Genomic DNA, 23,455 nt, shown 5'->3' with positions numbered 1-23,455 from the left:
TGAGGTCAGGAGTTTGAGACCAGCCTGGCCAACATGGTGAAACATCATCTCTACTAAAAAATACAAAAATTAGCTGGGCATGGTGGCAGGCACCTGTAATTCCAGCTACTTGGGACCCTGAGACAGGCGAATTGCTTGAACCCAGGAGGCAGAGGTTGCAGGGAGCTCAGACCACGCCATTGCCCTCCAGCCTAGGCAACAAGAATGCTACTCCATCTCAAAAAAAAAAAAAAAAAATCAGCTGGGTGTGGTGGTGAGCACCTATGGTCCCAGCTACTCAGGAGGCTAAGGTGGGAGGATGGCCAGAGCCCAGGAGGTCAAGGCTGCAGTAAGCCGTGACTGCACCACTGCCCTCCAGCCTGGGATACAGAGTGAGATCCTGTCTCAAAAGAAAAGGAAGTGAGTCAGGAAGGCCAGACCATGTTCAAGGTGGGGAGGAATTAGTATCCACTCCATGAGGGGTGTCAAAGAATTTGCAGACATGGGCTGGGTGTGGTGGCTCACGCCTGTAATCCCAGCACTTTGTGAGGCCAAGGCAGGTGGATCACAAGGTCAAGAGTTTTCGACCCACCTGAACAACACGGTGAAACCCCCATCTCTACTAAAAATACAAAAATTAGCTGGGCATGGTGGCAGACACCTGTAATCCCAGCTACTCAGGGGGCTGAGGCAGGATAATTGCTGGAAACCGGGAGGCGGAAGTTGTGATGAGCCGAGATCAAGCCACTGCACTCTTGCACTCCAGCCTGGGTGACAGAGCAAGACTCTGTCTCAAAAATAAAATAAAATAAAGAAATAAAGTAATAATAATAATAAAAGTGTGTAGCTCCTCCCCTCCTCTCTTGGTTCTGCTCCCCTTCACCTTCCGTCATGAGCAGAAGATCCCTGAGGCCTCCCCAGAAGAAGATGCTGCCTTTCTTCCTCTAGAGCCTGTGGAACCGTAAGCTGATTAAACCACCTTTCTTCTTTTTTTTTTTTTTTTTTGAGACAGAGTCTTCCTCTGTCACCCAGGCTGGAGTGCAATGGCGAGATCTCGGCTCACTGCAAGCTCTGCCTCCTGGGTTCACACCATTCTCCTGCCTCAGCCTCCCTACTAGCTGGGACTATAGGCGCCCGCCACCACGCCTGGCTAATTTTTTGCATTTTTTAGTAGAGACAGGTTTTCACCGCCAGGATGGTCTTGATCTCCTGACCTCGTGATCTTCCCACCTTGGCCTCTCAAAGTGCTGGGATTACAGGCGTGAGCCACCATGCCCAGCCAAACCACCTTTCTTTATAAATTATCTAGTCTCAGGTATTTCTTCTTTTTTCTTTTTTAGTCTCAGATATTTTTTTTTTTTTTTTTTGAGATGGAGTCTTGCTGTTGTGTTGCCCAGGCTGGAGTGCAGTGGTGCAATCTCAGCTTACTGCAAACTCTGCCTCCTGGGTGAAGAGATACTCCTGCCTCAGCCTCCCCAGTAGCTGGGATTACATGTGTGCGCCACCATGCCCAGCTTATATTTTTTTGTATTTTTTTAGTAGAGATGGGGTTTCACCATGTTGGCCAGGCTGGTCTTAAACTCCTGACCTCATGATCTGCCCGCCTCAGCCTCCCAAAGTGCTGGGATTACAGACGTGAGCCACTGTGCCCAGCCTTCAGGTATTTCTTTATAGAAGTGTGAGAACGGAATAATACAAAAGTCCTACATGGGTCTCACTGGGTTAAAATCAAGGCGTTGGTAGGGCTGCAGTCCTTTTTTTTTTTTTTTTTTGAGTTGGAGTCTCGCTCTGTTGCCCAGCCTGGAGTGCAGGGGCACGATCTTGGCTCCCTGCAACCTACCCATCCCGGGTTCAAGCGATTCTCCTATCTCAGCCTCCCAAGTTGCTGGGATTACAGGCACCCGCCACCACACCCAGCTAATTTTTTTTTATTTTTAGTAGAGACAGTGTTTCACCATGTTGGCTAAGCTGGTCTCAAACTCCCAACCTCAAGTGATCCACCTGCCTTGGCCTCCCAAAGTGATGGGATTACCGGTGTGAACCATGGCACCCAGCTGGGCTGCAGTCCTTTCTGGAAGCTTCAGAGGAGAATCTGTTTTCTTGCCTTTTCCAGCTTCTAGAGGTTACCTACATTCCTTGGCTCATGGCCCCTTCCTCCATCTTGAAAGGCAAGAATATTGCATCTCTCAGATCATTCTTCCTTAGGCTCTGACATCAGGTGAGAATGATTTTATGCTTTTAATGATCCACATGATTATGTTGATACCATATAGAAAATCCAGGATAATCTTTTCATCTCAAGGTCCATACCCTTAATTGTCATGGTGATCAGCGACTATCCAGGGCCAGAGGTGCAGACAGTAAAAAGAATGTTTACTCGGCTCACTGCAACCTCCTCTTCCCGGGCTCAAGTGGTTCTCCTACTTCAGTCTCCTGAGTAGCTGGAATTACAGGCGCCTGCCACCATGCCCGGCTAATTTTTGTATTTTTAGTAGAGATGAGGTTTCATCATGTTGGCCAGGCTGGTCTTGAACTCTTGGACTCAAGTGATCCACCCGCCTCAGTGTCCCAAAATGCTGGGATGACAGGCATGAGCCACCACACCCGGCCTACTGGGTACCATTTGAACACCCAGCTAACTCCTTACTCTAAGTCACACCTGAGCCATTTTATCATGGGGGCTGTCAGAGGCACTGCTCTTTTCCACTGAAGCCCGTACCCAATCCCTCGGCCTCGTGTGCTTTTCCCCTCACCCACTTCAAAGGCCCGTGGCTTTGGGACGCCTCTCCACCTCATTAGTCATTCCCTCCCCTGCCCCATCGCGTCGAAACACAATGCATTGTGGTTATTTATGTCCAGAGCTGGTTCCCCAACTAGGCTGTCAGCTAGCCAGTGCAGAGGGTGTGTATTAGTCACATTTGTATCATCAGCACCCGATGGGCCATGGCTACATACTTGCTGAGTGAATAACACAAGGAGGAGCTTTAGCATTTCTTTGTGGGGCCCGATCTCCTCAACGAAGGTACAGGGAATTCTCCACACTAATCAGGCCAGCTGGGTCTGGGTGGCATTTTATGTACTTTTTTGTTGTCGTTATTTTGCGATGGAGTCTCGCTCTGTCACCCAGGCTGGAGTGCAGTGGCACGATCTGCAGCCTCCGCCTCCCGAGTTCAGGCGATTCTCCTGCCTCAGCCTCCTGAGTAGCTGCGATTACAGGCACAAGCCATCACGCTGGTTAATTTCTATTTTTTTGGTAAAGATGAGGTTTCACCATGTTGCCCATGCTGGTTTCAAACTGGGCTCAAGTGATCCACCTGCCTTCATCTTCCAAAATGCTAGGATTACAGGTGTGGACCACTACACTCAGCAGAGTAAAAAATGTTTAACAGCTTTGTTAATATAGGATTAATATGCTGTACAATTTGCCATTTAAAGTATACAACTCGATGTTTTCAGTATATTCAGAGGGTTGTGCAACCACCACCACCATCTATAATAATTTTAGACGATTTCTGTTTCCCAAAGAGAAACTCCCTACTTATTAGCCATCACTTCCCATCCCTGCCCCCAACCTAGCCTTCTGTCTGTATCCATAGATTGATCTCTTCTTGGACATTCCATATAAAGTGAATCATACGATATGTATTCTTTTTTTTTTTTTTTTTCGAGAAGCAGTCTCATTCTGTCACCCAGGCTGGAGTGCAAAGGCGCGATCTCGGCTCACCGCAACCTCTGCCTCCTGGGTGTAAGCAATTTTCCTGCCTCAGCCTCCCGAGTAGCTGGGATTACAGATGCCCACCACCACACCCAGCTAATTTTTGTATTTTTAGTACAGATGGGGTTTCACCATGTTGGCTAGGCTGGTCTCGAACTCCTGACCTTGGCCGGGCGCGGTGGCTCACGCCTGTAATCCCAGCTCTCAGGGAGGCAAGAGGCGGGAGGATAGCTTGAGCCCAGGAGTTCGAGACCTGCCTGGGCAATATAGCGAGACCCCGTTCTCCCGAAAAAGAAAAAAAAAAAAAAAAAAAAAGACGAACTCCTGACCTCGTGATCTGCCTGCCTCAGTCTCCCAAAGTGCTGGGATTACAGGCGTGAGCCACCATGCCTGGCGATTTTTGTATTTTCGGTAGAGACGGGGTTTCCCCATGTTGGCCAGGCTGGTCTTGAACTCCTGATCTCAAATGATCCACCCACCTCAGCCTCCCAAAGTGCTGGGATTATAGGCTTGAGCCACCTGGCCAGGCAATATATATTATTTTGTGTCTGGCTTCTTTCACTTATTAATAGCATCATGTTTTGGGAGGTTATCCATCTTGCAGCATTTATCTATTAATCTATCTATATATTTTTTGCAACAAGCTCTCTCACTCTGTAGGCTGGAGTGCAGCTGTGTGATCATAGTTCCCTGCAGCCTCGACCTTCCGGCTCAAGTGATTCTCCTACCTCAGCCTCCCTGGTAGCTGGGACTACAGGTGCTCACCACCACACCTGGCTAACTTTTCGTTAGGGTGTCTGGCTATGTTGCCCAGGCTGGTCTGGAACTCGTTGTCTCAAGAAATCCTCCTGCCTCCGCTTCCCAAAGTGTTGGGACCAAGCCTGGCCTCCTTTCTATTTTTATATGTTTGAGACAGAGTCTTGCCCTGTCTCCCAGGCTGGAGTGTGGTGGCACGATCTTGGCTCACTGCAAGCTCTGCCTCCCGGGTTCACGCCATTCTCCTGCCTCAGCATCCCTAGTAGCTGGGACTACAGGCGCCCACCACAATGCCCGGCTAATTTTTTTTGTATTTTTAGTAGAGACAGGGTTTCACCCTGTTAGCGAGGATGGTCTGGATCTCCTGACCTTGTGATCTGCCCGCCTTGGCCTCCCAAAGTGCTGGGATTACAGGCGTGAGCCACCACGCCCAGCCGGCCACGTTTTAAAGTAGTTTTCCATTGTACAGAAGTAGCACATTTTACTCATCCACTCATCAGTCTCTAGTTAATGCATCCATTGTATTTGTTCAGATTGACTGGAGTTCAATACCCACTGGACAAGTTCCTAGATGAGTGACTTTTGGTAAATCATAATCTCTCCAAGTCTGCCTCTGTTGCTTCAATTATAAAACGTCAATAATAATGGAATCTATTTCATAGAGAGTCATGGTTGTATTGCCACAGTAATTAATAAAGTGCCAGGCACTTTATAAGGATTACTTAACACCCTTATTATTTACAAAGTAGGCAACAGAGGCTATTGCAGTGGCTCACACCTGTAATCCCAGCACTTTGGGAGGTGGGAGGATCACTTGAGGCCAGGAGTTCAAGACCAGCCTGGGCAACATAGTGAGACTCCCATCTCTACAGAAAACTTAAAAAATTTTCTAGCTGCCCTTTGGACAATAAAGAATTTTATTTTAGAAAATTAGCTGGGTGGCTGGGTGCGGCGGCTCACACCTGTAATCCCAACACTTCGGGAGGCTGATGAGAGTGGATCACAAGGTCAGGAGTTCAAGACCAGCCTGGCCAAGATGGTGAAACCCAGTCTGTACTAAAAAAATACAAAAATTAGCTGGGCATTATGGCGGGCGCCTGTAATCCTAGCTACTGGGGAGGCTGAGGCAGGGAATTGCTTGAACCCAGGAGGCAGAGGTTGCAATAAGCTGAGATGGCGACACTGCACTCCAGCCTCAGCAACAGAGTGACACTGATCTCAAAAAAAAAAAAAAAGAAAGAAAGAAAAAGAAAAAGAAAAAAGAAAATTAGCCAGGTGTAGTGGAGTGCACCTGTGGTCCCAGCTACTCTGGCAGGCTGAGGTGGGAGGATTGCGTGAGCCCGGGAGTTCAAGGCTGCAGTGAGCTCTGATTGCACTACTGCGTTCCAGCCTTGGCGACAGAGCAAGACCCTGTCTCTTAAAAAAATAAATAAATAAACTACAATGTTTCTGGCAGCCCAGATGCCACCAGCCTCACTACTCTCTGAGGGGTGGGATTTTAACATGCAAAGGCCCACTAACCTGATCACGTCTCGCAACTTCAGCTGATTAATACTTTGTTAAAACCTAGACCACGAACACAGAGATAGCCCGGCGAGGTGGCTCACGCGTGTAATCCCAACATTTTGGGAGGCCGAGGCGGGTGGATCACGAGGTCAGGAGTTCAAGACTAGCCTGGCCAAGATGGTGAAACCCCGTCTCTACTAAAAAATACAAAAGTTAGCTAGGCGATATGGCGGGCGCCTGTAATCCTAGCTACTCGGGAGGCTGAGGCAGGGAATTGCTTGAACTCGGGAGGCAGAGGTTGCAATGAGCCGAGATCGTGCCACTGCACTCCAGCCTGGGCGACAAAGCGAGACTCTGTCTCAAAAAAGGAAAAAAAATGGGCTGGGCGCGGTGCCTCACCTGTAATTCCAGCACTTTGGGAGGCCGAGGCAGGCGGATCACGAGGTCAGGAGATTGAGACCATCCTGGCTAACACGGTGAAAACCCGTCTCTACTAAAAATACAAAAAATTAGTCGGGCTTGGTGGCAAGCGCCTGTAGTCCCAGCTACTTGGGAGGCTGAGGCAGGAGGAGAATCGCTTGAACCCAGGAGGCAGAGGTTGCAGTGAGCCGAGATCGCGCCACTGCACTCCAGCCTGGGCGACAGAGCGAGACTCCGTCTCAAAAAACAAACAAAGAAAAAGATTAAAGAAAAAAAGAAAAGAAAACACGAGATAATCCTGTCCGCAAACGCTTAGCAGTCTTAAGTCGGCCTGGTGGAAGGATGCAGGGACCCTCCCCCACCCCGCCCCCCGAAAAAGGGGAGTGCGCAGCGAGAGGTTCCGGGTCCGCCAAGTTCCCGGCATGCAGCGCGGCGATCCCGGCGAACACCTTGGCGCGCGGAGCTGGCACCTTGGCGCGGTCGGTGGCGGCGGGGACAGCTGTGAAGTGTGAGGTTCTTTGTCTGCTGGCAGCTAGGGGCGACGAGGCGGGACGTCATGGAAGTGTAAGTCTTCTCGGGCGAGTCCCTTTTCGGCCGAGGAGCCCAACGGTTTGACCGCTGAGAGCCGAGAACCGTGGGGACTGGGCGACCCTCGTACGGGAGTGAGGGCAGGGGGCCGGCCTTGTCCGGGAGGGCCGCGGGGTGGTGACGGGGACGAACAGGACTCTCGCTTTGCCCCTCCGAGCCTTCGCTTCCCCTCCACACCGTGTCTGGGGTGCGGGGCCAGCACCTCCGTGTCCGGCTGCCTTTCAATGTGCCCCCTCCTTCTCTCATTCATTTACCAGCGTTTCTGGGTCACAGTTCGGAGGTGGAGCCCATTCTGGTATCCGACCCGGGACTTAGAAGGCTATAAAGGCCTGAGTCTGTCCGCCCTGAAAGTGGGTGGAGGAAAGACGCATCAGGGGCAGGTAGAGCTCTGCTTGCAGCTCTGGGCCCCTGGGGAGCCCTCACTCGGAAGATCTTTCCTCAGTTTGATGGGAGCAGTCAACACTGTGAGGGAAGGGGCTGGTTTTTGGGTGGAGAAGGGAAGGATGTGAACCAGGACTGGGACCGGAGAAACAGCACGGGGTGTGTGGGTGTGTGTGCAAGGTGAGGGTAAGAGGTTTTCTGACAATTTAACTCCACGTGGTCTTTTCCATGCTTGCTCGTTGCGCCTGGTGCAAATGGAAGATTTTGCATCTACTCTGAATGTGGGCTTTATATGGTTGATACTAATTTGTAGGTATTACCTGTTTTGTGTTCTCTGCGAACTGATTATTAGATACAGTTTCCTTTATGTTCTTTTGCCTCATGTTTAATGGTTATATGTACTATGGCATTTCAGATTTTTACATTTTTAATTAATTGTTTTTTCTTGAGAAACAGGGTCTTGCTCTGTCCCCCAGGCGGGAGTGCAGTGGTGTAATCATGGTTCACTGCAGCCTCACTTTCTGGACTCAAGCAATCCTGCTTCAGCCTCTCCAGTAGCTAGGACTACAGGCCCACGCCATCACTCACCGCTAATTTTTTTAAAAAAGTTTTGTAGATACAGGGTCTCACTACAGCCCAGGCTGGTCTCCAGCTCCCGAGCTCAAGTGATCCTCCTGCTTTGTACTCCCAAAGTCCTGGGATTGCAGGCGTGAGCCACTTCACCTGGCCCCTTCCGATTTTTTTTTTTTTTAAGCACAATATGTCTGTGTAACTGAAATGAAAGGCTCATGAAACAATAATGTGTGGAGTACACTCTCATATTGTCTATTTTTTTATTAAGATGAATGGGGCCAACCGTGGTGGCTCACACCAGCAGTCCCAGCACTTTGGGAAGCTTAGGCAGGAGGATCACTTGAACCTGGGAGGTGGAGACCAGCCTGGGCAACATAGGGAGACCCTGTCTCTACAAAAAATTAAAAAGTTAGCTGGGTGTGGTGGTTCATGCCTGTAGTCTCAGCTACTTACGAGGCTGAGATGGGAGGATCACTTGATCCCAGGCGGCTGCAATGAGCTGAGATCGAGCCACTATACTCCTGCCAGAGTGACAGTGTAAGGCTCTGTCTTAAAAAAAAAAAAAAAAAAAAAAAAAAATAGACTCACTGAATTAATTTTGCACCCCACTGATGGGATTTCATCTGCAACCTAAAAAATTATTCATATAATTTACTCTAGTCCAAGCCATCATTACTAATTTTTCCCTCTTTACTAGAGCATTTCCTGTGAGCATACAACCCTGCTTTAGTGAATTCATCTTAGAAAATCCCCTGTCCCCACATACATGTCCACCTCTTACTCCATTTCTGCTTCCCATCCCAACAAAACTTCTTTTTTTCTTTTATTTTTTGAGACGGAGTCTTGCTCTGTCACCCAGGCTGGAGTGCAGTGGCGCGATCTCGGCTCACTGCAAGCTCCGCCTCCCGGGTTCACGCCATTCTCCTGCCTCAGCCTCTCCGAGTAGATGGGACTACAGGCGCCCGCCACCACGCCCGTCTAATTTTTTTTTGTATTTTTGGTAGGGACGGGGTTTCACCGTAGTCTCGATCTCCTGACCTCGTGATCCGCCCGCCTCGGCCTCCCAAAGTGCTGGGATTACAAGCGTGAGCCACCGCACCCGGCCTCAACAAAATTTCTTGAAAGTGCTGATTAGCGCCTCATTCTCTCAACCATTCTGTTGGGCTTTCATCCTCACTGGTCTACGGAAGTGACTGTTAAGATTACCTGAACCAGCGGGGCAAGGTGGCTCACGCCTATAATCCCAGCACTTTAGGAGGCCGAAGTGGGCGAATCACCTGAGGTCAGGAGTTTGAGGCCAGCCTGGCCAACATGGCAAAACCTCCTCTCTACTAAAAATACAAGTTAGCTGGGTGTGGTGGTAGGCTCCTGTAATCCCAGTTACTCAGGAGGCTGAGGCAGGAGAATCACTTGAACTCGGGAGGCAGAGGTTGCAGTGAACCAAATTGTGCCACTGCACTCCAACCTGGGTGACAGGGCAAGACTGTCACAAAAAAAAAAAAAAAAAAAAAAAAAAAAACCTGATCCCTCCATCTTGTCAAATCCAGAGGTTGATTTTCTGGCCTCAACTTTCTTGATCTCTCAGCAGTGGTTAATACAGAAACTCTAGAAACTTTTCTTTTTTTGTGATGTATGTTCCTTTGCGATATTTCCTCCTACATCAAGGACTACTTCAGTGTCCTTCCCTGGGTCCCGTTCCTCTCTTGCTTGATGTCTAAGTGTTGAGGTATCTTAGGGCTCAGTCCTGGAACGCTTTCTCTCCACACTCTGTCATTTAACCCATCTATGTGCTGATGGTTCCCAAAGGTATGTTTCTAACCTTCTTCTCATCATCTATCCAATTGCATAGACCAAAAATCTAGCCCTCTCTCTTCACTCCCTAAATCCAGTCCATAATGGTCGTGTTGTTTCCACCCTAGAATGTATTTTGAATGCAGTTACTTTTCACCATCTCCACCGTTAGCTTTGTAGTCCATCACCTCTGGGCTGGATTAAGCAATAGCCTTTGGGTGTTCACTCTTCCCCAGCCTCCATTCTGTTCTCCACATGGCAACTGGAGTGATCTTAAGTAATGATTGGAACATGTCGCTCCTGGATAAAACCCTTCATTGACTTTCCATTGTACTTAGAGAAAATCTCCATCTCTTACCAGGACCTGCAAGACCCTGTAAAACCTCACCTACTCCCCAGCCTTACCACTTGCCACTCTCCCAGCCTCCCTGACACACACTTTCCACTGACAGGTATTTCCTTCTCCTCTAACCTAAGCACTTCCCGAGGACCATTGTGTTGTTGTACCCTCTGTCTGGTATACTTTCCTCCTCGCCCTCGTCCTGTTCTCTTCTATTGTTCTTTTTTTAGTTTGTTTTTGAGATGGAGTGTTGCTCTGTCACCCAGGCTGTAGTACAGTGGTGCAGTGTCAGCTCACTGCAACCTGTGCCTCCAGGGTTCAAGATTCTCGTGCTTCAGCCTACCAAGTAGCTGGGATTACAGGCGTGAGACACCACGCCCAGCTAATTTATGTATTTTTAGTAGAAACGGGGTTTCCATGTTGGCCAGACTGGGCTTCAATTCCTGACCTCAGGTGCTCTGCCCGCCTCAGCCTCCCAAAGTGCTGGGATTACAGACGTGAGCCACCACACCTGGCCACCTGTTCTTGAAGGTTGTGTCCCTTTTCAAAGTTGCCTTTCGTCTTCAGTATGTCTAACTAACATAAGTTCTTTTTGTCTTTCATAGCACCTTGATTTACTTTCTCTCAAATAATTACAAGTTGCAATAATAAATGTATGTTGACTTTTTTGGAGGGTGGGGACCAGTGTCTGTTCACCTAGTGCTTAGCATTGCATCTGGCACACAGTAAGCATTCAGCAAATACTTGTTCAATAAAGTAATGTAACAATACTTTATTAGCTTCATAAATATAGTCATCTCTCAGTGTCTTTGGGGGATTGGTTCCGGGACCCCCTGCATATACCAAAATTCACAGATGCTCAAGTCCCTGATATAAAACGGTGTGGTATTTGCATATAATCTATGCATATTCTCCCATATACTTTAAATCATCTCTAGATGCCTTATTATGATACCATGACATGTAATACCGGTTTTTGTCCATGGTTCCTGGCTCATAACTGCCAAAGCCTTTGTTACTTCCTAAATGACTAAAACAGTAAGCATAACTTTTGTTAAAGTCTTTGTCCTTTGTCCATGGTTCCTGAAGCGGCCTTGGAACAGCTTCAGAGCAGTAAAGGTGAAAGACAGTCTTTTGTTAGAATGTTGGGGCACTCTAAGCCTCAGAAGCAGGCCTCAGAAAATAGAAGCTCTGTCTGTCTCTTGCCCTCTAATCATACCCGGCCTTTCTGTCTTAGAGCTGGTTGTAAAGAAATTCTCTGACCTATCTTGTCTGATTGTTTCAGAGGGGGTCCTGCCCCTTACCTGGTAGGAAGGAATACTGCACAGAGAGGCCAAGAAGAATCAGGACGGGCCTTGCTGGGTGTCTGCACTCAGTCTTTTAGTATTAGATTACACTCCTTGTCCATTCAATTACTGTGAGGTTGGCCATGCTTCAATCATCTCTGTAATGAAATCTCTACAAAACACCCAAGAGAACTTCTGGATAGCCTAATAGGTGGAAGTTTCTGGAGGGTGGTACGCCTGGGGAGGGCATAGAGCTCTGCGCCCCCTCTCCATCCCTCACCCTGTGCACCACTTCATCTGTATGCTTGGTAATATCCTTTATAATAAACCAGTAAACCTAAGTAAGTGTTTTGTGAGCCATTCTAGCAAATTAATGAAGCCTAAAGAGGAGGTCTTGGGAACTGCAGCTTGAAGCCCGCCATTGAGAAGTTCTGGAGGCCCTGACATGTGTGACTGGTGTCTGAAGTAGGGGCAGCCTTCTGAGACTGAGCCCTCAGCCTGTGGAATCTCACACTGTTTTCAGATAGTGTCTGAATTGAATTGGATTGGAAGGCACCCAGCTGGTGTTGGCTGCAGAATTGATTGCTTGCTTATTGGTAGAGAGAAATCCCCACACATCTGGTCACAGAAGTCTTCTGTATTGATTGTTGTCGAGTGAGAGCAGAGGAAAAACTGTTTGATTATCAACCAACTTGTCATATCTGATGCAATGTAAAGGCTGTGTAAATAGTAGTTGTACTGTGTTGTTTAGGGAATAATGACAAAAAGTAGTCTATCCATGTTCATTACAGAGGCAGCCATCCTGACGTAGTACATGTCAGCAACAATGTAGCATTTTCTTTAAAAATTTTTTTTGCAGCCCAGTGCTCATGCCTGTAATCCCAGCACTTTGGGAGGCTGAGGGTGGGGGAGTCACAAGGTCAGGAGATCGAGACCATCCTGGCTAACACAGTGAAACCCCTTCTCTACTAAAAATAGAAAAAATTAGCCGGGCGCTGTGGCGGACGCCTGTAGTCCCAGCTACTCGGGAGGCTGAGGCAGGAGAATGGCGTGAACCCGGGAGGCGGAGCTTGCAGTGAGCCAAGATCGCACCACTGCACTCCAGCCTGGGTGATAGAGTGAGACCCCGTCTCAGAAAATAAAGAAAAAGAAAAAAATGTTTTTTGCATGTTTTTCATTTGAGGTTGGTTGAATCTAAGGATGTGGAACCTGAGGCTAAGGAGAGCCAACTGGATAAATTCATTAGCTAGCATCCTAGTTGCTAGGCATGTATATTTTCTGATTTGCCTAAGTGAAATGGTTTGAATCAAGGGGTTTTTGTTCTTGTAACAGCCTGTCCACTTCTGCCAAGTAGTCAGTGACTTCCTGTAACCAATCAAGAATTTTGCAGCTAGTACATCATGGGAAAATGAGGTTTCCTGAGATAGACGTGATTTGGGAGTGGAAGGGCCCTGGAGTGGAAAGGTCTGGAAGCCTAACTTCTGGTCCTCACCTGGTCTTCAGCAGGAGGCGTGACCTTTGGAAGTCTGCTCCTTAGGATCTTTAGCAGAACCTTGAGTTGCAGATACAGTTGACCCTTAAACAACATGAGCTTGAACTTCATGGATCTCCTTATATGCAGATCTTAAAAAATAAATGCAGTTGGCCCTCTGTGTCTGCAGGTTCCTCATCTGCAACCAAACGCAGAGAATGAAAATACAGTATTTGAGGGATGAGAATATACCCACGTATGTGGAGAGCTGGCTTCCTAGCTGCTGGTTCTGCAAGGCTCTCTGGGAGACAAGCGTGTTCGGATTTTGGTGTATGTGGGGGTCCTGGGACCAATCTCCAATACATACCAGAGGATGCCTGTATATTGTACCTCTATCAGACACTCCCAGAACCTGAAGTGAGGAGGCACAATGAACAACTCCCTTAAGTTTTTGCTACTTTTTAAAATTCTTATTGAGGAAATACCTACTAAGTAACTAATACATAATAATAATAATAATAATAATAATAATAATAATAATAATAATAATACCTGAAATTTCTTCTTTTTTTTTGAGATGGAGTTTCGCTCTTGTCACCCAGGCTGGAGTGCAATGGTGCAATCTCGGCTAACTATAACCTCCACCTCCCGCATTCAAGCTATCCTCCTGCCTCAATCTCCTGGGTAGCTGCCTGGCTAATTTTTGTGTTTTTAGTAGAGATGGGGTTTCATCATGTTGGCTGGGCTGGTCTTGAACTCCTCACCTCAGGTGATTCTACCGCCTCGGCCTCCAAAAGTGCTGGGATTACAGGCATGAGCCACCGCGCTGGCCCAGAAATTTATTAAAGGGGAGGAATATTTATGCTTTATTTGATTGACAATTTAAAAATAAAAACTTCTTGACCATTACTTGGAAATGTATTTTCGTCAAGTAAAAGGATACAATTTTTTTTTTTTTTTTTTTGAGATGGAGTTGCGCTCCATCACCTAGGCTAAGGTGCAGTGGTGCAATCGTAGCTCACTGCAATCTCCACTTCCTGGGTTCAAGCAATTCTTCTGCCTCAGCCTCCTGACTAGCTGGGACTACAGGCATGCGCCACCATGCAAAATATTTATATAGCAAAATTAGGTATTTCTATATATAAGGTATTTGCTATTTGGCTTTGTCTATAAATGATCATTGATATGGCTGGAAAGGTTTGTGTCCACTCTTTTATTCTTGAATATAATTTATATAATTGGGCAAATAGACACTATCCTCTGTACCATCTTTTTGAGGTAGTGTCAGGATTTCTTTCCTTTTACAGCCAGAAATACTCATATTTAGAAAAGGTGGGTAGGCCGGGCGCGATGACTCACGCTTGTAATCTCAGCACTTTGGGAGGCTGGGCAGATCACGAGGTCAGGAGATCGAGACCACGATGAAACCCCGTCTCTACTAAAAATACAAAAAAATTATCCGGGCGTGGTGGCGGGCGCCTGTAGTCCCATCTACTCGGAGAGGCTGAGGAAGGAGAATGGCGTGAACCTGGGAGGCGGAGCTTGCAGTGAGCCGAGATTGCGCCACTGCACTCCAGCCTGGGCGACAGAGCGAGACTCCGTCTCAAAAAAAAAAAAAAAGAAAAGGTGGGTAATAGGTACTATAACAACCCAGTAACAGGACTGGAAAGAGGATACTCATTTGCTATCTCCCAAGAGAATGCTACAAGTTAAGTTTTTCATTGACTTCAGAAGCTGCCCAGTTTGCTTGTACCAGAGTTTAGGTTTTCAGAGCATGACTTGATAGCATAGGTTGGGCATAGGAGAATTTGAGCAATTCTTTTCGTCATTGCCTGCGTAAGAGTTGACTGTGTGGTAATTAACAGGCACTGTTTGGCCGGGCGCAGTGGCTCACGCCTGTAATCCCAGCACTTTGGGAGGCCGAGGTGGGTGGATCACGAGGTCAGGAGATCGAGACCATCCTGGCTAACACAGTGAAACCCCATCTCTACTAAAAATACAAAAAATTAGCCGAGTGTGGTGGCGGGTGCCTGTAGTCCCAGCTACTTGGGAGGCTGAGGCAGGAGAATGGCGTGAACCCGGGAGGGGGAGCTTGCGGTGAGCCCAGATGGCACCACTGCTCTCCAGCCTGGGCAACAGAGCAAGACTCCGTCTAAAAAAAAAAAAAAAAAAAAGGCACTGTTCACGTGCGCCATTTGTGTATGTGTTTGCTTCTAAGGAAAGTTCACCAAGAGATCATTTTGTTCTGTTTATTTGGAATTCAGTTTCCTCAAGTAGTTGTTTACATCCATTTAATTGACTCACCATTTTAAGCAAATTTTACAAGAAGTGTCAAATAGAAAGTCAGCTTCAGTCATCTAATTCATTACTTAAGGAAATTAAGTAACTGCCTGCCTGTAGTATAGATTTAGACAGTTGGTTTTGTTGTTGTTGTTGTTGTTTTTCACTCAAGCATTGCTATGTTAATTTGCCAGGGCTGCTTTTAGAAAGCACCAGACACTGGGTGGCTTAGACAGCAAAAACTTGTTTTTTGACAGTTCTGGAGACTGGAAGTCCAAGATCAAGGTGTAGCAGGTTTGGTTTCTTTTGAGGCCTCTTGCCTGAGCTTGCAGATTACATACTTCTTGCCGTGTTCTCACATGGTCTCTCCTCTGTGTGCACAAGTCCCTGGACTTTTTTCTAGACAGTCTTTAAAATGCACTTGGAGTATTTGCTTTAAACATATGTCAATAAAATGAGTACTGTTCTTTTTTTCTTTTTCTTTTTTTTTTTTTTTTTGAGATGGAGTCTCTCTCTGTCGCCCAGGCTGGAATGCAGTGGCGCGATCTCGGCTCACTGTAAGCTCCGCCTCCCGGGTTCACGCCATTCTCCTGCCTCAGCCTCCTGAGTAGCTGGGATTACAGGCGTCCGCCACCACGCCTGGCTAATTTTTTGTATTTTTAGTAGAGACGGGGTTTCACCGTGTTAGCCAGGATGGTCTCGATCTCCTGATCTCATGATGCGCCCGACTTGGCCTCCCAAAGTGCTGGGATTACAGGCATGAACCACTGCGCCCAGCGTAAAATGAGTACTATTCTAAGTCCTACAGGAGAATATGAAGTTTTGTATTGGTAAGCAGTTTCTAGACGTCTGATTGCATGTGAATATATTACATAATACTGAAGTGTTAGCTGTAGAGCAGACAGTTCCTGCTTTGTAGAGATCAATAGCTTCTACGTTTATATTGCTAGATGTGTCTATTAAGTTCTAGTAGCTCTAAAAAACTTTTAGAGGCCTGGTATGGTGGCTCACGCCTGTAATCCCAGTACTTTGGGAGGCCAAAGCGGTTAGATCACCTGAGGTCAGGAGTTCGAGACCAGCCTGACCAACATTGAGAAACCCCTTCTCTACTAAAAATACAAAATTAGCCAGGTGTGGTGGCTCATGCCTGTAATACCAGCTACTTGGGAGGCTGAGGCAGGAGAATCACTTGAACCCGGGAAGCAGAGGTTACGGTGAGCTGAGATCATGCCATTGCACTCCAGCCTGGGCAACAAGAGCGAAACTCTGTCTCAAAAAAAAGGGTGGGGGGGGCCGGGCGTAGTGGCTGAGGCCTGTAATCCCAGCATTTTGGGAGGCCGAGGCGGGCGGATCATGAGGTCAGGAGATCGAGACCATTCTGGCTAACACGGTGAAACCCCGTCTATACTAAAAAAATACAAAACAATGAGCGGGGCGTGGTGGCTGGTGCCTGTAGTCCCAGCTACTCAGGAGGCTGAGGCAGGAGAATGGCGTGAACCCAGGAGGCAGAGCTTGCAGTGAGCCGAGATCACGCCACTGCACTCCAGTCTGGGTGACAGAGCGAGACTCCTTCTCAAAAAAAAAAAAAAAAAGGCCGGCCCGGTGGCTCACGCCTGTAATCCCAGCACTTTGGGAGGCCGAGGCGGGGCAGGTGGATCACTAGGTCAGGAGATCGAGACCATCCTGGCTAACACGGTGAAACCCCATCTCTACCAAAAACACAAAAAATTAGCCGGGCAGGTGGCGGGTGCCTGTAGTCCCAGCTACTTGGGAGGCTGAGGCAGGAGAATGGCATGAACCCGTGAGGCGGAGCTTGCAGTGAGCTGAGATCATGCCATTGCACTCCAGCCTGGGAGACAGAGCGAGACTCCTTCTCAAAAAAAAATAAATAAATAAAAATAAAAAGAATGCCACAAATACCTGTATACGCGTTACCTAGAGTCACCACTTGTTAACATTTTGACTCTGATATTTGCTGCCTTTTCCTTTTTCTCTTTTCTTTTCCCTCCCTCCTCCCTCCATCCCTCCCTTCCTTCCTTCCTTCTTCCCTCCTTCCCTTCCTTCCTTCCTTTCTTTCTTGCTTTCTTTTTTTTTGATTAGACACTTGAGCCCAGGCTGGATTCAAACTCCAGGCTGACGCGATCCTCCTGTCTCAGCCTCCGGAGTAGCTGGGAAGACAGGTGTGAGCCACCATGCCTGGCATTCTCTTATTTCTTTTGCACAGGCATGAGCTTTCTCTCCATACACAGGTGTACACACTTACTTTACTGAACCATTAGAGAGTTGTAGATAGCAGATCATTTCACCCCTTCTTGAAAAAGGGCATTCTGTGTAGCTACAATCGCCTTATCCCACTCAGGAAACTTAGCGCTGATATATCTACTATTATTAAGATACAATGTAAACTCACATTTCTTTAGTTGCCCTAATAGTGTTCTTTTTCCTCCCAATTCAGGATCCAGTGAAGAACTGCACATTGCATTTAGTTGTCATGTTTCTTTAATTTCCTTTCCTTTGGAAGTTTCCTTAGCTTCTTTTTGTGACATTGGCACTGTGACAGATGACGTTGATATTTGAAGAGTCTAAATCTAACCCCGTTGTTTTGAAGACTGTTCCTCAGTTTGGAATTCTCTGATTATATCCTCATGGATAGATTTGAATTAAACATCTTGGGGCTAGATTGCTCTGAGGGATGTGTCTTTCTCATGCATCACATCATTGGTGCTGTGAAATTGGATAACTTGATTAAGTTGATGTCTGTCTGGTTTCACCATATCCTGTTGCCAACAACCTGTCGTTTAGTGGTGGTTACAGTAACTTCTCAAGGATAAAAACTGCCTTTAAAAACATTTCCCAATACATAACAGCTCATTTAGGACTTTATAAAAGGTAGATAATGTACCTCTTGACATTTTATTAAATAAAGGCCTAGCATACATTGATTGGCATTTATTCTGTGAATATTTAGCTGGGTTTTAAAAAAATTTATCTTCCTGATAAAATCAATGGATAAATCAGCTTCTGTCAGCCAGAGTCTGTTACACAGAGTACCTATGTAAACATCAGTTGGTTCTCTTGATCCCAAAACACAGATTCATTAAAACTCATGTGAAAGAGAGTTTTCCTCCTTTATATTTGTTCTGGAAGAGGCAGAGAGTGTTCTTTGGATTCTTGCCTTACACTATTGACTTGTTTGGTGGGGTAGTAACTTGGCCAAGGACAAATTTCCCACCATGTGGAATATTCTGAATGACAGAGAAGGGGCCATTATTTGGAAATCAAGTTGTAACAGTGCACCTGTGATGGATCCAGTGGCTCTGAAGAGAAATAACATTCATAGTTTTTCTCCAGTCAAGTATTCCAGGAAGGGATATTTTAATGCCTCATATTTTGGAGAGCACAGGGAGTTATAACTCAATTTCAAGCAAAGATAGGAAGAAGCCAGTGGGCTGATTTCCTGATTAAGCAGGCAGAGATGACATGTGGTTTGATTTGTCATTTTCAATTTTAAATGAACTCTGTCACATGCACTAATTATACATTGTCTTTCCTGTGTTAGATTCCTTTCAAATATGATACTGTTTGTGACTTGAGTGTGTTTGTGGTCATTTGGGCAAAGCAGCACTTTTGTGAAATCGTAGCTTGAATCACTGGTAGCATTTGGTAAGCTTCACAGAGCTGATTTGATTATAGTTCTGACATCACTGCTGATGACCTAAGGCCGAGGTCTATCTCTTTGTGAACCACTGTTGGTTTTGCTTTATTTATTGACTGGTAAGTCACCTATCTGTTTGGCCCATGCTTTTGAAGTCTTGGGTCATCATTTGCATCATCTCGCCGCACTCTCTGTTTAAGAACATACAGGGGTCTCTGTTGCACAATATGTCAAGTGCAGACCCCTCTACCTGATTTTTCAGGATTCTGCATGACCAGTTTCCATTCATCCAGTTCAGTCTCATTTCCCACAGTTCTATAGTTACCTTCCACTTTATTTAGACTTCTTACTGTGTGACCTTGAGCAAGTTACTTAATTTCTGAGTTGTGCTTTATCTCTATAGAGTAGGAATCATATGAATAGCTCCTACATCACAGGGTTTTCAGTGAGAACTAACTGAGATAATATCTTTTACAAATAATAGTCTTCCATTATGGAGATGTTAATACAAGTACCAAGAACTATTCTAAACTTTTAAAAATTTGTTGTCTCATTTTATCGTAACAGTTTGATGAGGTAGGCGGAACTGGTGGTAGTGGTAGTTGCACAGGTAGTAGTAATGATAATGTTGGTGCTTATTGAACACTTACTATGTTCCAGGTACTTTTTTTTTTTTTTTTTTTTTTGAAACGGAGTCTTGCTCTGTCACCCAGGCTGGAGTGCAGTGGCGCAATCTCGGCTCTCTGCAAGCTCCGCCTCCCGGGTTCACGCCATTCTCCTGCCCCAGCCTCTCCGAGTAGCTGGGACTACAGGCGCCCGCCACCATGCCCGGCTAATTTTTTTTTTTTTGTATTTTTAGTAGAGACGGGGTTTCACCGTGGTCTCGATCTCCTGACATTATGATCCGCCCGCCTTGGCCTCCCAAAGTGCTGGGATTACAAGCGTGAGCCACCGCGCCTGGCCTGTTCCAGGTACTTTACATGTTTCCAGTGAACCCTGTGAACAGTCTTATAAGGTTGATACTATAGTTGCCATTTCATAGATAGGAAATATAAGCATAATGAGATTAAGTAACTTGCCCAGATTCACATGGCCAAAGAATTCAGGAGCTGGATTTAGAATCCAGGCCACACTTTTTAGATACTAGTTTCATCCCATTTTTATTGTAGAAGGAAAAGTTAGGGAGTAATTAACTTAACTAAAATTCTCACAGCACATAAATGGAAGAGCTAGAATATGAACCCAAATCTGATTTCAAAACTATGTTCTTTGTCATACTCCACTGCCTCCAGACTGCCGAAAACAATGCTTTCTGATATGCTATTGTAGAGTGGATCGATTGTGATTTAATATATGTCACATTGTTGTGTTTCTTCACTCAGGAAAGATGGCATATTGCCTGGATTAACTGTTACACAGGGAAGCAGGCTTTTGGCCACTGCTTGCCACCCTGACTGTACCCGTTGAGTTGACGTAGGTAGTGAACACCTTGGGAGCATGGTGGATATTTGGCAGGATACTTGACCATGGCTGGAATTCCCAGTGGTGACATTAGTGTTAAGTGGGCCATTTCTGTTGATTCAGCAGGAGGACGTGGCTGCCTAAGATGTCAATAGCTGATGGGAGGCAGATAGTAATGGGGAGAGGACATGGCTGTGGGATGAGACAGCACTTTGTTCTCGAGTCTGCTGTGAAATTGCCCACAGTTAGCTAAACCATGTTGGACTTAGGACATTTCTCAGTTTCAATTTTAGGTTGTAGTCCCTACATTCAAAAAGTGGACTACTATATCTTGATAGGAATTCTTTTACAGAATTTGATACCCAGAAAGGGGTGTGAGCCCAGACTGATGATAGCTTACTTTTCTTTTTCAGGAAGGATGCCAATTCTGCGCTTCTCAGTAACTACGAGGTAAATTGGACTGTTACATTTTCCTCTCTGATAGTTTGCCCTTTGCTCCTGAGATTGTTAAATTCATTTTGGTTAGAAATGACTGAATTCAGGTTGGGTGCAGTGGTTCACGCCTGTAATCCCAGCACTTTGGGAGGCTGAGGCGGGTGGATCACTTGAGGTCAGGAGTTCAACACTAGCCTGGCCAACATGGTGAAACCCAGTCTCTACTAAAAATACAAAAATTAGCTGACTGTGGTGGCACATGCCTGTAGTCCCAGCTACTTCAGATCCCAGCTGAGGCAGGAGGGTCACTTGAACCCAGGAGGCGGAGGTTGCAGTGAACTACGATGCGCCACTGCACTCCAGCCTGGGCAATAGAGCAAGGCTCTGTCTCAAAAAAGAAGGAAAGAAAAAGAAAAAAGAAATGACTGAATTTATTTGGATTTTCCACTTTAAAATAAGACATGGCAACATCTGGTGGACCTTGGAATAGTGTAAGCTTGACACATTATACATAGTACTTCAGGGAAGTTGGGAAGACTCTAATTTAGAGGAGGCAACCTTCTCGAAATCTCAAAGATTCTAGATCATCATTTGGGATGTAGTCATAGGATAGAAGCATATATTTTAAGGCTGTTTCTGTCTGCAAAATTTCCCATTAAAATTTTTATCATTTTTCCTAGTTATCACCCTGGATATATTTATATATTTATAATGCTTTTATACATTGCAAATAGTCTTATGGGTATTAACATCCTTATTTTGAAAGTGAGTTTAGGCTGAGCGTGGTGGCTCATGCCCATAATCCCAGCACTTTGGGAGGCCAAGGCCAGCGAATCACGAGGTCAGGAGATCGAGACCATCCTGGCCAACATGGTGAAACCCCATCCCTACTTAAAAAATAAAAAAAGAGAGGGAGTTTAGTTGGCTTACCTTTTTGAATAGTAGAAATTAAGAAATGTAGAATTTTTGGGGCTTAGGGTGGGATTGCTGGAGAAAGGAAAAAGGTTGGTAAGAGAGGAGATATTCCAGCATTTTTGCCTCCTATTTGGCACTAGCAAAACCATCTGATAGGCTCACCCCAGGTGTAGAAAGAACCATTTACACCTTGATTGTGAATTTTCTTTTTTTTTTGAGACAGAGTCTCACTGTTGCCCAGGCTGGAGTGCAGTGGCGTGATCTCGGCTCACTGCAGGCTCTGCCCCCCGGGGTTCACGCCATTCTCCTGCCTCAGCCTCCCCAGTAGCTGGGACTACAGGCGCCTGCCACTTCACCCGGCTAATTTTTTGTATTTTTAGTAGAGACAGGGTTTCACTGTGTTAGCCAGGATGGTCTCAATCTCCTGACCTCGTGATCCACCCGCCTCGGCCTCCCAAAGTGCTGGGATTACAGGCGTGAGCCACTGCGCCCAGCCTGACTGTGAATTTTCTATGTGCTGGAGTCTAAACTCAGGAAGACTCAGGAGGTCTAGAAGGTAGTAGGTTAAGTGCAGTGGCTCACACCTGTAATCTCAGCACTTGGGAAGGCCAAGGAAAGAAGATTGCTTGAGGCTATGAGTTAGAGATCAGCCTGGGAAACCTAGCAAGACCCCCAGCTCTTAAAAAAATAAATTAGCGGCCAGCGCGGTGGCTCACACCTGTAATCCCAGCACTTTGGGAGGCCAAGGCAGGCGGATCACGAGGTCAGGAGATCGAGAACATCCTGGCTAACACGGTGAAACCCCGTCTCTACTAAAAATACAAAAAATTAGCCAGGCGAGGTGGCAGGCGCCTGTAATCCCAGCTGCTCAGGAGGCTGAGGCAGGAGAATGGCGTGAACCCGGGGGGCAGAGCCTGCAGTGAGCCCAGATTGTGCCACTACACTCCAGCCTGGGCGACAGCGAGACTCCGTCTCAAAAAAAATCAAATCAAATCAATCAATCAATCAATAAATTAGCTGGGCGTGGTAGCAAACACCTACTATGGTCCTAGCTACTTGGAAGGCAGAGGGGAGGTTCGCTTGAGCCCAGGAGTTTGAGGTTACAGTGATGACCACTGTACTCCAGCCTGGGAGACAGGTTTTGAGACCGTTTTCCCCAAAAAAAACTCCCAGAGTGTAAGACAGCAAAAAGAAAGAAACCGCCCCCCTTGTGGTGCTCCCCATCCCCGCCCCACAAAAAAGAAGGTAGTAGAATAAACAGAGTTGGCCATATTCTTTCCTCCCTAAAGGCTCAGTCTTAAGTGGTTACAGCTTAGAACAGGAAGGAAATGGTTGAATGGTTTTTGGCCAAGCCTTTGGCTTTTAGGAGCCTCCTTGTCCAGTTTGGACTTTGCTAGGTGTTTGAGTGTTTTATCCATTGGGGAAACTTTGCATTCATTGATCTCATGCCACTATTTCTGAAAGGAACAGCAGATGAGAGGGGTTGCATTGAATCTAGTGATGGTGTGTGAGCCTGCATTTTCTTCACTTCTCTGGTAGAATCTCTAAAACAGGAATGAGATTGAGATTCCCCCCTTCCCCCAGCACTAATACATGTATGTTTTATCCTTGTGGAAAAGTTTGCTTCTAAAGATCCATAGCATTTTTTCCTTTCTTTTTTGGGGGGTAAACTGTCTTATCACTTGCCCCAAAATTTTTCTTTTCCAGAAAGAAATTATTATATTAGATTTTTATACTAGAGAAGCAGAATTCTTTTTTTTTTTTTTTTTCAGATGGAGTCTTGCTCTGTCACCCAGGCTGGAGTGCAGTGGCACCATCCAGGCTCACTGCAACCTCTGCCTCCCAGGTTCAAGTGATTCTCCTGACTCAGCCTCCCGAGTAGCTGGGACTACAGGCGCCGCCA

At 46.4% G+C, this 23,455-nt stretch overlaps 1 protein-coding gene across 10 annotated transcripts in view; it reads left to right on the top strand.

The window, feature by feature from the left end:
* Positions 1–6,605: 6,605 nt before the first annotated feature.
* CRCP (CGRP receptor component) overlaps positions 6,606–23,455 on the top strand; it is a 42,844-nt gene continuing 25,994 nt past the window's right edge. For 2 of the 10 annotated variants that reach the window (XM_055293011.2, XM_055293008.2), the window contains exons 1-2: positions 19,235–19,242; positions 20,616–20,652. In XM_055293011.2, the coding sequence (XP_055148986.1) occupies positions 19,235–19,242; positions 20,616–20,652 (45 nt within the window). Of the gene's footprint in view, positions 6,941–19,234; positions 19,243–20,615; positions 20,653–23,455 lie in introns of those variants that run through there. The other 8 variants (XM_055293009.2, XM_055293007.2, XM_055293006.2 and 5 more) reach the window with 8 other exon arrangements.

This window comes from Symphalangus syndactylus, chromosome 9 (assembly GCF_028878055.3).
Source record: "Symphalangus syndactylus isolate Jambi chromosome 9, NHGRI_mSymSyn1-v2.1_pri, whole genome shotgun sequence".
Lineage (NCBI taxonomy): Eukaryota > Metazoa > Chordata > Mammalia > Primates > Hylobatidae > Symphalangus > Symphalangus syndactylus.
The sequence above is the reverse complement of the archived record's forward strand: the minus strand, read 5'-3'. Positions and strand labels throughout refer to the sequence as shown.